Genomic DNA, 14626 nt, shown 5'->3' with positions numbered 1-14626 from the left:
ACATGAACTAAGAGGAAAAACAAACTAAAACATCAAGCATACAGAGACAACATATACTGGACTATTGATTTATGCACAGTTTATTGAAAGTTTACATATGCTTTAGGAAGTACCGTACTTACCTTTTTTCATCCTACTTTCCTGTTCACTTCAGAAATTCTGAGATGAATGTAGGCTTTCCTTCCCTGTGTTTTTTTCCCCCTTATCTGAAGAGGAGTAGCTTCACTACTTATCATGAACATGAACTGCAGCACAGATTCATCTCAGCTAAAAGTCTAGACCTTAGATCAGGAGTAGGACAGACATTTATAGGACGTTTCATAACTTTCCCAAATTCTTATGAAAAAATATTCCCCACAAACTGCATTAAACTACTGTACCCAAATGTATTATATATTTTAGGAGTCGGTCCATTTTATACCGACTCCACCAAAATGGGCTCCGACTCCACGACTCGGACTCTGACTCAACAGCCCTGGGGGTTAAACTGTGCCAAACCAAGGATGCACCAACCAGCCACAATTGCATATGGATTAAATATAATTTTCTGAGTAATCAAAGTGAACAAAACTAAATAGACATGATTTTTATAGAGGCTAAGTCCTGTATATGACCATCTGATCAATTTAAACAGCGTTTTGGAGGTGATGATCTTTGTTTACTCTCAGATTTGTTCTTTTCCACTAAATTGTCATTGCATTTTAAGGGTCACAATATTGCAGCATATTGCCGTAATTCATTCAGTGAAGAATAATCGGAAATATGATGGACTCGCTTATTTTCCTAGTGACTCAGAATAACATATTAGTCAAATGGATCATTATTACCCTGTCATATCCTCCATTAAGCCTGTAAAATGACTTGACATGATGAAAGTGTGGACAGATGCTTACATGACCCTGAGCAGAAAATATATGTATATATAATATATTTCAATCCATCACACATTTATATTGCAGCCTAAAAGAAATGCAGTGCTGGCGAAAATCCAAGTCTCCAAGTGATGAAGATTCGAGAAACATATTGAGACAAGAATATGAAAAACTGGGCCCCCTCAGGTATTTTTTTTTTTTTAATTATTATTATTTTATTATTATTATTATACATTTTTATAGCGCCATTTATTCCATGGCGCTTTACATGTGAATACGGGGCAAAATTTAATAACAAGTACTCTCACTGTCATGTGGGTCTTCCTCCCGTCTCGGTCTCCCACCCGTCTCGGTCTCCCTCCCGTCTCGGTCTCCATCCCGTCTCGGTGTCGGTCTTTCTCCTCTTATCTCTGATGGTTTAATGACCCTGATCTTTATTGCTGACAATTTCCCTTGCATTCTGCTGAGATCATCATTCCTTGGCTCTATAGGTACCTTCACACTGAACGATATCGCTAGCGATCCGTGACGTTGCAGCGTCCTGGCTAGCGATATCGTTGAGTTTGACAGGCAGCAGCGATCTGGATCCTGCTGTGACATCGTTGGTCGGAGCAGAAAGTCCAGAACTTTATTTCGTCGCTGGACTCCCGCAGACATCGCTGAATCGGCGTGTGTGACGCCAATTCAGCGATGTCTTCACTGGTAACCAGGGTAAACATCGGGTTACTAAGCGCAGGGCCGCACTTAGTAACCCAATGTTTACCCTGGTTACCAGCGTAAACGTAAAAAACAAACAAACACTACAGACTTACATTCCGGTGTCTGTCCCCCGGCGCTGTGCTTCTCTACACTGTGTAAGTGCTGGGCGGGAAGCAGAGCACAGCGGTGACGTCACCGCTGAAATCTGCTTTCCGGCTGGCGCTCAGTCAGTGCAGAGAAGCACAGCGCCGGGGGACAGACACCGGAATGTAAGTATGTAGTGTTTTTTTTTTATTTACGTTTACGCTGGTAACCAGGGTAAACATTGGGTTACTAAGCGCGGCCCTGCGCTTAGTAACCCGATGTTTACCCTGGTTACCAGGGGACTTCGCATAGTTGGTCGCTGGAGAGCTGTCTGTGTGACAGCTCTCCAGCGACCACACAGCGACGCTGCAGCGATCAGGATCGTTGTCTAGATCGCTGCAGCGTCGCTAAATGTGATGGTACCTTTAGTCTGGGTCTCGGTAGCACTGGTGATTTCCTGTCTGGTTGCCATTATGACAATATTATATTTGTAACTTTGTCCTATCAGTGGATGGATCCTGCTATGCTAATCGTGATCGAGAGATGTAGGATGTGTATATGAATACATATGCGGTGTGTGTGTGTGTGTGTGTATATATATATATATATATATATATATATATATATATATATATATATATATATAATTTGGTATACTTTTACTAGGCAAGATATTTAATCCTCATTTATAATTGCTTCTCTGTTTATGGAGAATCGCAGTATGAGAAATGAAGTTTAGGCCATGTGCACATGTTCAGGATTTTTGCAGTTTTTTTCGCGATTTTTCGGCCGTTTTCTGTTGGAAAAACGCTTAAACGCATACATAAGCATCCCATCATTTTCAATGCATTCTGCAATTTTTGTGCACATGATGCTTTTTTTTCCTGAAAAAAGCGCATCGTGGTAAAAAACGCAGCATGTTCATTAATTTTGCGGATTTTTTGCGTTTTTCCCCACTATTTAATGCATTGGGAAGCTCCGGAAAAAAAGGCACAAAAAAAGCGTCAAAAACACACAAAAAACACATGCGGATTTCCTCCAGAAAAAGTCTGGTTTTGTTCAGGAAAATTCTGCAGAAAATCCTGACATGTGGACATAGCCTCAATGTTACATGTATGTTGGAGCATTTGCCGTCAACCAGTTGCAGCGCTTCATCAGCGCCCATCCTGAGTGGGTCCTATTTGCAGCACTGAAAGTGCATGTTCCTTGGATAGTTTTTAACATGTTCTTGTTTTAAGTTACATATTTCTCACATATCTTTCCTAATGTTTTAATAGGCCTAGTTTTTCCAATACAAATCTCCCGCTTAGGCAAACAATCACATGATATAACTCTGTTTGCTTTCAGCCACCACTAGAGGGAGCTTCCTGCAAACTGTGTGTAAATTGCATAATAAAGTGTCAGAAATTGTCCTGGTTTTGTGGCAAGTACAGGGGAAGCGCACAAAAACCATGTGTTTTACCTATACCTGCTTCAAAATGCAGCAATTTTTGGTTATGTTTTTGCAGTTGTCCCCTATAATATTCGGCATCATAGCACTCTACCACCCCAAAGCTGAACATTAGTATTTAGAGCTCTGTGTCACCAGCAGAGCTGCGGTCTGTATAAAGATGCATTAAGAACCTATTTAAAACAGAATTTTACACCTATAGGATAAAAAACAAAACAAAATGATGTTCAATGGTGGCCAGTTTACTTTTAAGGAACAGTAGTTAGCCTAAGAGAGATGGAGATCCACTGTTCTAACTTGGCAGGGTCTTCAGACTATTGAGCTGTGTTATCACAGGACTGTGGGACGTTTGTGTGTAAGTCATCACGGGTGCTACTGGGTCCAGTAACTCGGAAGTGGCGTGTTCGGATTTGTGTCTTTATCCCCTCTATGCTTTTTAGAGACACAACTTTATTCTGCAGAATTTGCTGAGATCAGGGCTCTCTGGGGGCCATATCATCACCTCCAGGACTTCTTGTTCTTGTTAATTTAGAAAATAGTTCTTAATGGCATTGGCTGCATGTTTGGGGTCGTTGTCCTGCTGGAGAATACATTTGGATATTGTATGTTGGATAAGTATCTGCATGTACTTCTCAGCAAAGAGGCCACTATTAATCTTGACCAAATTCTCAACTCCATTTTCTGAAATGCAGCTCTAAAGTTGAAAGGACCCTCCACCACAATTCACTGTTGCATGCAGACACTCATTATTGCTCCGCTCTTCAGAACTTTGGGAATAAAATGCCTTTTGTTACAGTAAAATATTTCACATTTTGGCTTGTCAGTTCAAAGCACATGCTGACATTTTTTCTGCACCTTAGTTCCCATGATTTTGTGCATAAGCTGAGTGGTTTGCCTTTGTTTCCATGTCGAGGGTATGGTTTGTGGTCTCAATTCTTCCATGATGACCACTTCTGGCCAGACATTTCCGAACAGTAGATGGGTGTAGATGGTCCCACTGGTTGCTGCCTGTTCTGAGCTGCTGGCACTGCTGGGCATCTTCCGATTTTGTAGCAAGTAAGCATGATGTGTCTTTCATCTGCTGCACCAAGTTTCCTTTGCCAACCACTATGTCTACGAACCTCATTGATTTTCATTTTTTAGTGTCCATATTAGGGCTCACTCCCACTTGCGATTAAATCAAACAAATGCAATCCGATTAAAAATCTGATTGCATTTGTACCAATTTAATCCTATGGTTCTGTTCTCAATGGCGTTTTTTTTTCTGCTCTGATCGCGATCTGACAGGAAAAAAACACAGCATGCCAAATTCTGATAGCATTTACCCATGTAATTCTATAGGTGCGTGTGAACCATCACACTGCACTCGGATATCACCCGAGTGCAGTACAAATTCTCCCTGATTCCGGCAGCAGAAGAGATGGAGAAATTAATTTCCATGTCTGCTCCTCCGCTGCGATTCTCTCATGAGAGCTGATCGGAACACAGAGCACTGACACTCTTCTACGTCCGCAACATTCCTGATTAATCTTTTTTTCCCACAAAAATGATCTTTTAGCCCCCAAATTTTTATTTTCCCAAGGATAACAAGAGAAATTAGACCCCAAAGGTTGTTGTCCAATTTGTCCTGAGTACGCTGATACCCCATATGTTGGGGTAACCCCTGTTTGGGCACACGGGAGAGCTCGGAAGGGAAGGAGCACGGTTTAACTTTTTCAACGCAGAATTGGCTGGAATTGAGATCGGACGCCATGTTGCATTTGGAGAGCCCCTGATGTGCCTAAACAGTGGAAACCTCCCAATTCTAACTCTAACCCGAACACAACCCTAACCCTAATCTCAACCCTAACCATAACCCTAACCACACACCTAGCCTGAACATGCCCCTAACCCTAATCCCAACCCTAACCACACCCCTAACCCTGACACACCCCTATCCCTAATCCCAACAGTAAGTGTAGCCCCAACCCTAACTGTAGCCCCAACCCTAACTGTAGCCCCAACCCTAACTGTAGCCCCAACCCTAACTTTAGCCCTAACATTAAACCTAATGGGAAAATAGAAATAAATGTTTCTCCTTCGCCTCATTGGGGGACACAGGACCATGGGTTATGCTGCTGTCACTAGGAGGCTGACACTAAGCTGAGACAAAAAAGGGTTAGCTCCTCCCCTGCAGTATACACCCTCATGCTGGCATCCAGAGACCCAGTTTAAGCTTAGTATCCGTAGGAGGCACACTGATTTTTAACCCTTTTGGTTTTTTTTTCTCTTTTTCTTTTTTCTTTTTCCTTTTTCCGGACGAAGGGGGCGACGGATTCTTCTAAGGTCCGATCTCCCCCGAACCAACAACAGGCGAGCACGGGAGTTTCTCCTCTCCGTATCCTCTCCTGCGTCGTGGGAGCCACTGCCTGAGCTGTCCTTTTTTGGGCGACGGTTTCTCCCCTAATGGGCCCCGATCTCCCCTTTTTGTTATACAGACGAGCACTGGTGTTCCTACCTCCAGTATCCTCCTCTGCAGCCAGGCCTTTTTATTGCCGGACATCTGCCCTGTCCACCAGGTCCTACCCTCGGCTGTACAGTGGCTTTATCCCAGTGGCGTCCGTGCAGACCACACTGCATCACCAATGTGACTTGTGACTCAGGTGGTGGACGGTTCCTCTCCACCCCCCATGTGGGGTCGGTGGATAGAAGGCTTCCCAACCCCTGCACCGTTCCTATGCATGGCACCTCCATATGGCACCCTCTCACCTCCATTTCAGGGTAAGTGCCCGGTGGGGGGATTTGGGGGGGGGTCGCCAGCGGTCAGGAGGGCTCCTCATCCCTGTGCTCCATCTGCAGGCTTTTTGGGCGGTGTCCCTTTCTTTTTCCGGCGCTCGCGACCGCGCGCCGGGCCGAGGCCGCAAATTTAGCCCCCGGCTTCGGCCTAGCCGCTGGTCGCCGCCGTTAAGCCCCGCCCACTCCAGTCAGTGTCAGCGGCGCCGCCCCCCGCTCCTGGCGCTTCTCACAGCCGCCGAGATTTCTCTTCCTGATCTCGGCGGCCATCTTGGCCCCTCTCCTCAGCGCCGCAGCTCCTGCCTGTCGCATCTCTGGTGCGTCAGTGGCCCACGTGCAGCCGGCTTCCTCTTCTCAGACTGAATATCTCAGCAGTTCGTCTCTCCTGGATAGCGGGACACAGGACCGGGGTAAGGAGACATCGTTAGCTCCCCTCTGCAGCGCCCTCTCAGACACTGGTTACCCTATATAGACCCCGTAAATTTTTTCTGCATTAGCATCATGTCGCAGTCAAGGTCTAAAAAATCCTCTAAGGTACATACAACCTTTTTTTCTGCGTGTACCACCTGCCAGGCCCCACTTCCCAGGCCTCAAAGCTCTCCCCTCTGCTCTGCCTGCGATGCCCCATGTGCCCAGGAGCCCTCCACCGCCGCCGACCCTGGCGTTCCTAGCCCCCCCCCGTGGGTCGCCTCTCTTTCTCAGTCCGTGGATTTTTTAGCTAACGCCATCAAATCCATTCAAAATCCTCCCGGGGAACGAGGCAATCCGCTACAGGTGCTAAGAGATCCCTCCATAGCAGGGGAATCGTCGGCCAGCAGGGGCCGCTCTCCTCTTAAAGAGGCACGGTCGTCCAGAAAACGGACCCGTACTACCTCTCCGGAGCGTTCTCCTCGCCACTCAGACTCTGGCAGCTCCACCTCTCGCTCACCCTCTTTGGGGGCTCGCAGCGTTCAGGACTCTGAACATGAGTCTGAAATTTCTTTGGATCCGGAGGCTCCGGAGTTCAGAGCCACGGTTGACTCCCTCATCGTAGCAGTCAATCACGCACTAAAGGTGGATGACGATTCTAATTCCGCTCCGGAACACGCGGTCTCCTTTTCCAGAACCAAGCGTTCTCACAAATCTTTTGCCTCTCATCCAGCCTTCCTGGATATTGTCAGGCGTCACAGGGAGCGCCCAGACAAGCGCTTCACGGGAAAGAAGGACTTGGTTTCCAAGTATCCCTTCTCAGCTGATCTCGTGAAAGACTGGACGGATCCCCCTACGGTAGATCCGCCGGTCTCGCGCCTGGCTTCTAAGACTCTTCTCTCAGTCCCGGAGGGCGCTTCAATGAAGAGCCCCACCGAACGCCAGATAGACTCTCTAGCTCGCTCTGTGTACGAAGCCTCTGGCTCGTCCCTGTCTCCCTCCTTCGCCGCGGCTTGGGTGTCCAAGGCTATGGTTTCCTGGGCGGATGCCCTAGCGAAATCCATTAATGAGCAGGATCTCCCCTCTGAGATGGCGGACCTGGCTAAGCAGCTAGCCATGGCCAGTGATTATGTTATGTTCGCATCTCTCGACGCGGCAAATTGCGCTGCTTCGGCGGCTTCCAACGCCATCGCTATTAGACGGGCCCTTTGGCTCAGAGATTGGCGTGCAGATTCTTCCTCTAAAAAATCCCTGATTTCTCTCCCTTTTCAAAGCGGGCGTCTTTTCGGCGAAAAGCTTGACCAGCTTATTTCCGACGCCACAGGGGGAAAGAGCAAGTTTCTTCCCCAACAGAGGCCCAAGGCGGCTTTCCAGCGCCAGCCTTATTTTCGTTTTCGGCCTTTTCGTACCAACTCTGCCTGGTCCAATCCCTCTGGCCTTCCCAGATCGGACCGCTCCGCCCGCGCAGACAGAGACGCTCGTCCATCCTTCAGACCTAATCCCTCCTGGCGCGGGAAACCGAGGCAGCCCCGAACCAGAGGTTCGAGACCCCCCAGATTCCCTTCTCAATGACTCGGGAACGGCGCCAGTCGATACCAGAAGAGTAGGCGGTCGTCTACTCCTTTTTCAGCAAGCCTGGCTCTCCGTCGTTCACGACGAATGGGTCAGAGATCTGGTATCATCTGGCTACAAGATAGAGTTCTCCTCTCCCCCTCCAACTCGGTTCTTCCCCTCTCGTCTTCCCAGTTCGGGAGCTCAGTCTCGCGCCCTTCTTTGCGCCATCCACTCCCTCCGCCAGAGCGGGGTCATCGTGCCGGTCCCGGAACACGAGAGGTTCAGAGGCTTCTACTCAAACCTCTTCGTCGTGCCAAAGAAGGACGGGACAGTTCGTCCCATTTTGGATCTGAAGCTCCTGAACAGGTGCGTGAGAGTCCGGCACTTCAGGATGGAATCGCTCAGATCGGTCATCTCCTCCATGGAAAGAGGGGAATTTTTAGCCTCGATAGACATCAAGGATGCCTATCTTCACATCCCGATTTTCCCGCCTCATCAGAGGTTCCTCCGCTTTGCCATTCGAGAAGACCACTTCCAGTTCACGGCCTTACCCTTCGGTCTCGCCACGGCGCCCAGGGTGTTCACCAAGGTCATGGCGGCTGTCATGGCCATTCTTCACTCTCGAGGAGTCGTCGTATTACCTTACTTAGACGATCTCCTCATAAAAGGCCCGTCTTTTCAGGCCTGCGAGTCAAGCGTCCACATTACCCTGGATTCGCTTTCGCGCCTGGGCTGGCTGATCAACTTAGACAAGTCATCTCCCGTTCCTTCCCGTCGGATCTCCTTTCTGGGAATGATCCTGGACACTTCAAGGGGGCTGGTTTTGCTTCCTCGGTCCAGGGTCCAAGCGCTCCAACAGGGAGTCCGTACACTCTGCCATTCTCGCCCGCGAACCATTCGGTTCGCCATGAAGATCCTGGGAAAGATGGTTGCGGCAATCGAAGCTGTTCCCTTCGCTCCACTCCATCTCCGCCCTTTGCAACAGGCTCTGCTGGACAACTGGGACAGGAGTCTCTTTTCTCTCGACCTCCCTTGTCCTCTGTCCCCACAGGTCAGACATTCTCTCATTTGGTGGACCCTGGGACCGTCTCTTCGCCAGGGGAAGTCCTTCCTCCCGATCCGCTGGTTAGTGGTAACCACCGACGCCAGTCTTCTGGGCTGGGGGGCGGTGTTTCTTCACCACTCGGCCCAGGGCCGTTGGACTGTTCGGGAATCCAGTCTCCCCATCAACATTCTGGAGATTCGTGCTATCAGACTTGCTCTGATTCACTTCCACGCTCTGCTCGCGGGTCACCCAGTACGAGTCCAATCGGACAACGTCACGGCGGTGGCTTACATCAACCACCAGGGGGGTACCCGCAGCAGGGCGGCAATGAGGGAAGTCTCCCTCATCCTTCGTTGGGCCGAGACCAACCACTCCATCATCTCGGCGGTACACATTCCGGGAGTCGAGAACTGGGCGGCGGACTTCCTGAGCCGCCAGGGCCTTGCCTCGGGGGAGTGGGAACTTCACCCAGAAGTTTTTCACCAGATCTGTCTTCGCTGGGGGACCCCGGACGTGGATCTGATGGCGTCCAGATGGAACGCCAAAGTCCACAACTTCATTGCTCGATCTCGGGATCCCCAGGCCATAGGAGTGGACGCGCTGATTTCTCCGTGGCATCATTTTCAGCTCCCATATGTGTTTCCTCCTCTTCCCTTACTGCCGAAGGTCATCCGAAAGATCAGGACGGAGGGAGTTCCGGTCATTCTGGTCGCCCCAGACTGGCCTCGTCGCGCGTGGTACGCGGAACTCGTCCAGCTCGTAGCCGACGTCCCCTTGCGGTTGCCAGACCGCCCAGACCTACTTCGCCAAGGACCGATCTACCATCAGAGCTCAGGGGCCCTACGTTTAACGGCGTGGCTGTTGAAACCTGGATTCTAGCTCGTGCTGGTTTCTCTCAGCAGGTCATCCCCACCATGCTAAGTGCTCGCAAGGCGTCTTCTGCCTCTATCTACCACCGCGTCTGGAAGACCTTCTTCTCCTGGTGCAGGCTCCGAGGGCACCCTCCGCTCAGGTTCTCCATCCCTTGTATCCTGAATTTCCTTCAGTCCGGTCTGGATTCCGGTTTGGCCCTGAGCTCTCTTAAAGGTCAGATCTCAGCCTTATCCGTGCTGTTCCAGCGTAGGATCGCCACCAACCTTCAGGTCAAGACTTTCATTCAGGGAGTCTCCCATGTTGTTCCTCCCTACAGGATGCCGTTGGAGACCTGGGATCTCAACTTGGTCTTGGGGGTTCTCCAGGAACCGCCGTTCGAACCCCTTCAAGACGTTCCGCTCTCTGTTCTCTCTTGGAAGGTTGCCTTCCTGGTAGCGGTGACGTCCATCAGAAGGGTTTCAGAGCTCGCCGCTCTATCCTGCCGGGCACCTTTCCTTGCCTTTCATCAGGACAAGGTAGTCCTACGTCCTTCTCCCGCGTTTCTTCCGAAGGTGGTCTCAGCTTTCCACCTTAACGAGGACATCATTCTTCCCTCCTTTTGTCCGCAGCCCAAACATAGGGTCGAGAAAGCTCTCCATACTCTGGACGTGGTACGGGCCCTCAGGAGGTACATCTCCAGAACGGCGCACTTCAGAAAATCGGACGCCCTTTTCGTGCTCCCGGAGGGTCACAGAAAGGGTTTGGCTGCGTCTAAATCCACGATAGCCAGATGGATCCGATCTGCTATCCAGGAATCCTATCGGGTCAGGGGCAGTCCTATCCCGGCGGGGATTAGAGCTCACTCCACTCGGTCGATGGGTGCTTCCTGGGCCATCCGGCACCAGGCATCAGCGGAGCAGGTTTGCAAAGCCGCAACGTGGTCCAGCCTACATACGTTCACAAAGCATTACAATGTTCAGATCCAATCCTCTGCGGACGCGGCCCTTGGCAGGCGTATCCTGCAAGCGGCCGTTGCGCACCTGTAGTCAGACGGTACATGGAGTTATTATGGTTGTATTGTTTCCCTCCCAGGGACTGCTTTGGGACGTCCCATGGTCCTGTGTCCCCCAATGAGGCGAAGGAGAAATAGGGATTTTTGTGTGTACTCACCGTAAAATCCTTTTCTCCGAGCCACTCATTGGGGGACACAGCACCCACCCTGGTAGCCTTACGGCTAGTTATCTTTTTTAGTCTTTGACTGTTGTTTGGCATGTTATGTTCCAATGTTTTTTGATATATTGTTCTCATTATCCTACTGCTTTTGCACTTAACTGGGTCTCTGGATGCCAGCATGAGGGTGTATACTGCAGGGGAGGAGCTAACCCTTTTTTGTCTCAGCTTAGTGTCAGCCTCCTAGTGACAGCAGCATAACCCATGGTCCTGTATCCCCCAATGAGTGGCTCGGAGAAAAGGATTTTACGGTGAGTACACACAAAAATCCCTATTTTAATTTTATTATTTTTCCTAACTAAGGCGGTGATAAAGGGGGTTTGATTTACTATTTATAGCGGGGTTTTATATTTGGCAGCCGTCACACACAAAAGAGACTTTTTATTGCAAAAAATATTTTTTTGCATCACCACATTTTGAGAGCTCTAATATTTCCATATTTTGGGTCACAGAGTCATGTGAGGTCTTGTTTTCTGCGGGACGAGTTGACGTTTTTATTGGTACCATTTTCGGGCATGTGACATTTTTTGATCACTTTGTATTCCGATTTTTGTTAGGCAGTATGAACAAAAACCAGCAATTTATGAATTTCTTTTGGGGGGGGGGCTTTTATACCCAGGGCCGAATTTGCCAGTAGGCACTTGAGGGCATGTGCCTAGGGGCACCAGGATGCAGGGGGTGGCACCTGAACAAGGGTTTTTTTTTTTTTTTAAAGTCCTTATCAGCCCGCCCACCCACCAACAATCATTACTGAACTTTGCAGCCTGACCCCGGAAATAGCCGGCTCCTTCCCTGCTCATGTTCCCCAGCCGACAGCTGCTCTATGTGTCTGTGGGCACTGCAGCTACTTACATGTCCTTGGCCGGTAAGTTCTTCCTTTCCACTACCCGAATGAAGAGGGAGCTCCATTTGGCCATGGCTGTGAGGGCAGAGGGTTCAGCAGCCAGCTCCCATCCTCGTCTCCCTCCACATTAGTCCTCCAGGCTCCGGTTAGCAGGTACTCCTGTGGCTGCAGGGAAATATCAAGCAGCCAGCGGCTGAGGAACACTGGAGTGGGTGATGTTGGAGGATCCTGGACCACAAGTACTCATGAGCAGGACCTAGTCTCTACCATTCTCCTGGGAGCTGCTGGAATTCTATGACAGGGTCGTGACCTAGGGTCAACCTGCGAGGTCAATGTAAGGAATGCTCACTGCGGGCTTCTGGGTGCAGAGTCTCATGGCCTTTTATATGCGAAAGCACTTATTTCTCTGTGTAAATGCACATGAGGAAATCAAAAGCTGCGCACATCAGACTAAAGACCTGGTCAATTCTGCTACCTATACATGTTTCATTTGTTACAAGCCTACAACCTGCAGTAACCACCGATCGACCAAACCGCTGCACGACCAACTCTATCCTCACCGATTGTATCCTCACCCATCCCTTGTAGATTGTGAGCCCTCGCGGGCAGGGTCCTCACTCCTCCTGTACCAGTTGTGACTTGTATTGTTCAAGATTATTGTACCTGTTTTTATTATGTATACCCCTCCTCACATGTAAAGCGCCATGGAATAAATGGCGCTATAATAATAAATAATATATATATAATATATATATGTTACTGTATGGAATGTGGAGAGCAGAACAAATACAATGTAAGGCAGTATCCACCCAGCTTTCCCTCATATACATCAGTATCCACCCAGCCTTCCCCTATACAAATCAGTATCCACTCAGTTTTCCCCCATACATATCAGTATCCACCCAGCTTTCCCCCATACAAATCACTCTTCACCCAGCTTTCCCCCATTAAAAATCAGTATCCACCCAGCTTTCCGTCATACGCATCAGTATCCACCCAGCTTTCCCGCATACAAATCAGTGTCCACTCAGTTTTCCCCCATACATATCAGTATCCACCCAGATTTCTCCATACAAATCACTATTCACCCAGCTTTCTCCCATACAAATCAGTATCCACCCAGCTATCCCCATACAAATTGGTATCCACTCAGTTTTCCTCCATACAAAACAGTATCCACCCAGCTTTCCCCCATACAAATCAGTATTCACCCAGCTTTCCCCCATACAAATCACTATTCACTCAGTTTTCTCCCATACAAGTTGGTATCCACTCAGTTTTCCTCCATACAAAACAGTATGCATCCAGCTTAACCCCCTAACAAGTCAGTATCCACCCAGCTTTCCCCCATACAAATCAGTATCCACTCAGTTTTCCTCCATACAAATCACTATTCACTCGGTTTTCCCCTATACAAATCATTATACACCTATAAATACCGCCACACCATGATCAGACCACATATTGCCACCACATAGTGATTGAATATTACGATACTGTAAGGAGAGAATAGAGACCCAGAGACTGCCCGTCCCAGACTACACCGTAGCCTGGAGCCCTCATTATCGGAGGAATATGTCAGTTAATAAATGGTTTTTCTAAAGCTTTATAGCAGGGGTGTCAAACTGCATTCCTCAAGGGCCACAAACAGGTCATGTTTTCAGGATTTCCTTGTATTGCACAGGTGATAATTTAATCAGCTGCACAGAATGATTCCAGCACCTTGTGCAATGCTAATGAAATCTTGAAAACACGCATGGTTTGCGGCCCTCGAGGAATGCAGTTTGACACCCCTGCTTTATAGTGTAGTTTTAGGTCAGGGAGAGATGGCTAGGGATGAGCTAGCAAGGTTCAGGGACAGGTATTGATGGCTACTTGCGGATATGTGCGGCACTTACGGTTTTGCACTTGTGGTGAGACAAAAAAACACTTCTAGCAGCAGTTTTTTTTCCGTTGCTGCAAGTACCACATTTGCCGGATCGCTGCAAAACCGCAAGTGCCGCACATGTTTGGAAGTCTCATAGGGAATGAATGATGCCAAACGCAGTGTTGCCGTAAGTGATCCGTTACGTGGCAGATGCGGAAAAACTGCCCCATCTGCCGCGAATGACAAAAATCGCTGATGTGAAAGTAGCCTAAGTCACTGCCAACAGTGTCTGCATTAGTCATACTCACCAATGGGGGAGGCAGCATGAAAAGTGTCTACGGCAGCAGAAACTCCAAATACGGCCCTGGTTATTCCGTTCCACGTTTGGTAAAATGGATGAAGCAGTTTTATTCTTCAGGTCAGTACAATTACAGCGATACCTCATTCATATCATATTTTATGTTTTGGCGCTTTTATACAATAAAAACTATTTTATATAAAAAATAATTATTTTTGCATCGCTTTATTCTGAGGGCTATAACTTTTTTATTTTTTCGCTGATGACCCTGTGCTGTGTGGCGGCTCGTTTTTTGCAGGACAAAATGACGTTTTCAGTGGTACCATGTTTATGTAGATCCGTAATTTTGATCGCGTGTTTTTCCACCTTTTGTTTGGCATTATGATGATAAAGCATTGTTTTTTGTCTCGGTTTTTATTTTTACGGTGTTCACTGAAGTTGTATAGGTCGGGTCGTTACGGACGCAGCAATACTAAATATGTGTACTTTTAGTGTTTTTTTTAATTTACATATAGAAATGTATTTGTTAGAAATATATATAAATATAATATATTTAAATAAATATAAATATATATATATTTTTCTCTTTATTTAGGATTTTTTTTTATATATTTTTACACAGTGTAATTTTTTTTTTACTTTGTCACAGGA

At 48.1% G+C, this 14626-nt stretch overlaps 1 protein-coding gene across 1 annotated transcript in view; it reads left to right on the top strand.

Moving 5' to 3' along the window:
• LOC138648852 (solute carrier family 13 member 1-like) overlaps positions 1 to 14626 on the top strand; it is a 98691-nt gene that overhangs the window by 63313 nt on the left and 20752 nt on the right. The window contains exon 10 of the mRNA XM_069738806.1: positions 960 to 1058. Within this exon, the coding sequence (XP_069594907.1) occupies positions 960 to 1058 (99 nt within the window). The remainder of the gene's footprint in view (positions 1 to 959; positions 1059 to 14626) is intronic.

The sequence above is a fragment of the Ranitomeya imitator genome, chromosome 9 (assembly GCF_032444005.1).
Source record: "Ranitomeya imitator isolate aRanImi1 chromosome 9, aRanImi1.pri, whole genome shotgun sequence".
In the NCBI taxonomy this organism is placed as follows: domain Eukaryota; kingdom Metazoa; phylum Chordata; class Amphibia; order Anura; family Dendrobatidae; genus Ranitomeya; species Ranitomeya imitator.
Note: the sequence above shows the minus strand (reverse complement) of the source record. Positions and strands in the feature narration are given on the sequence as shown.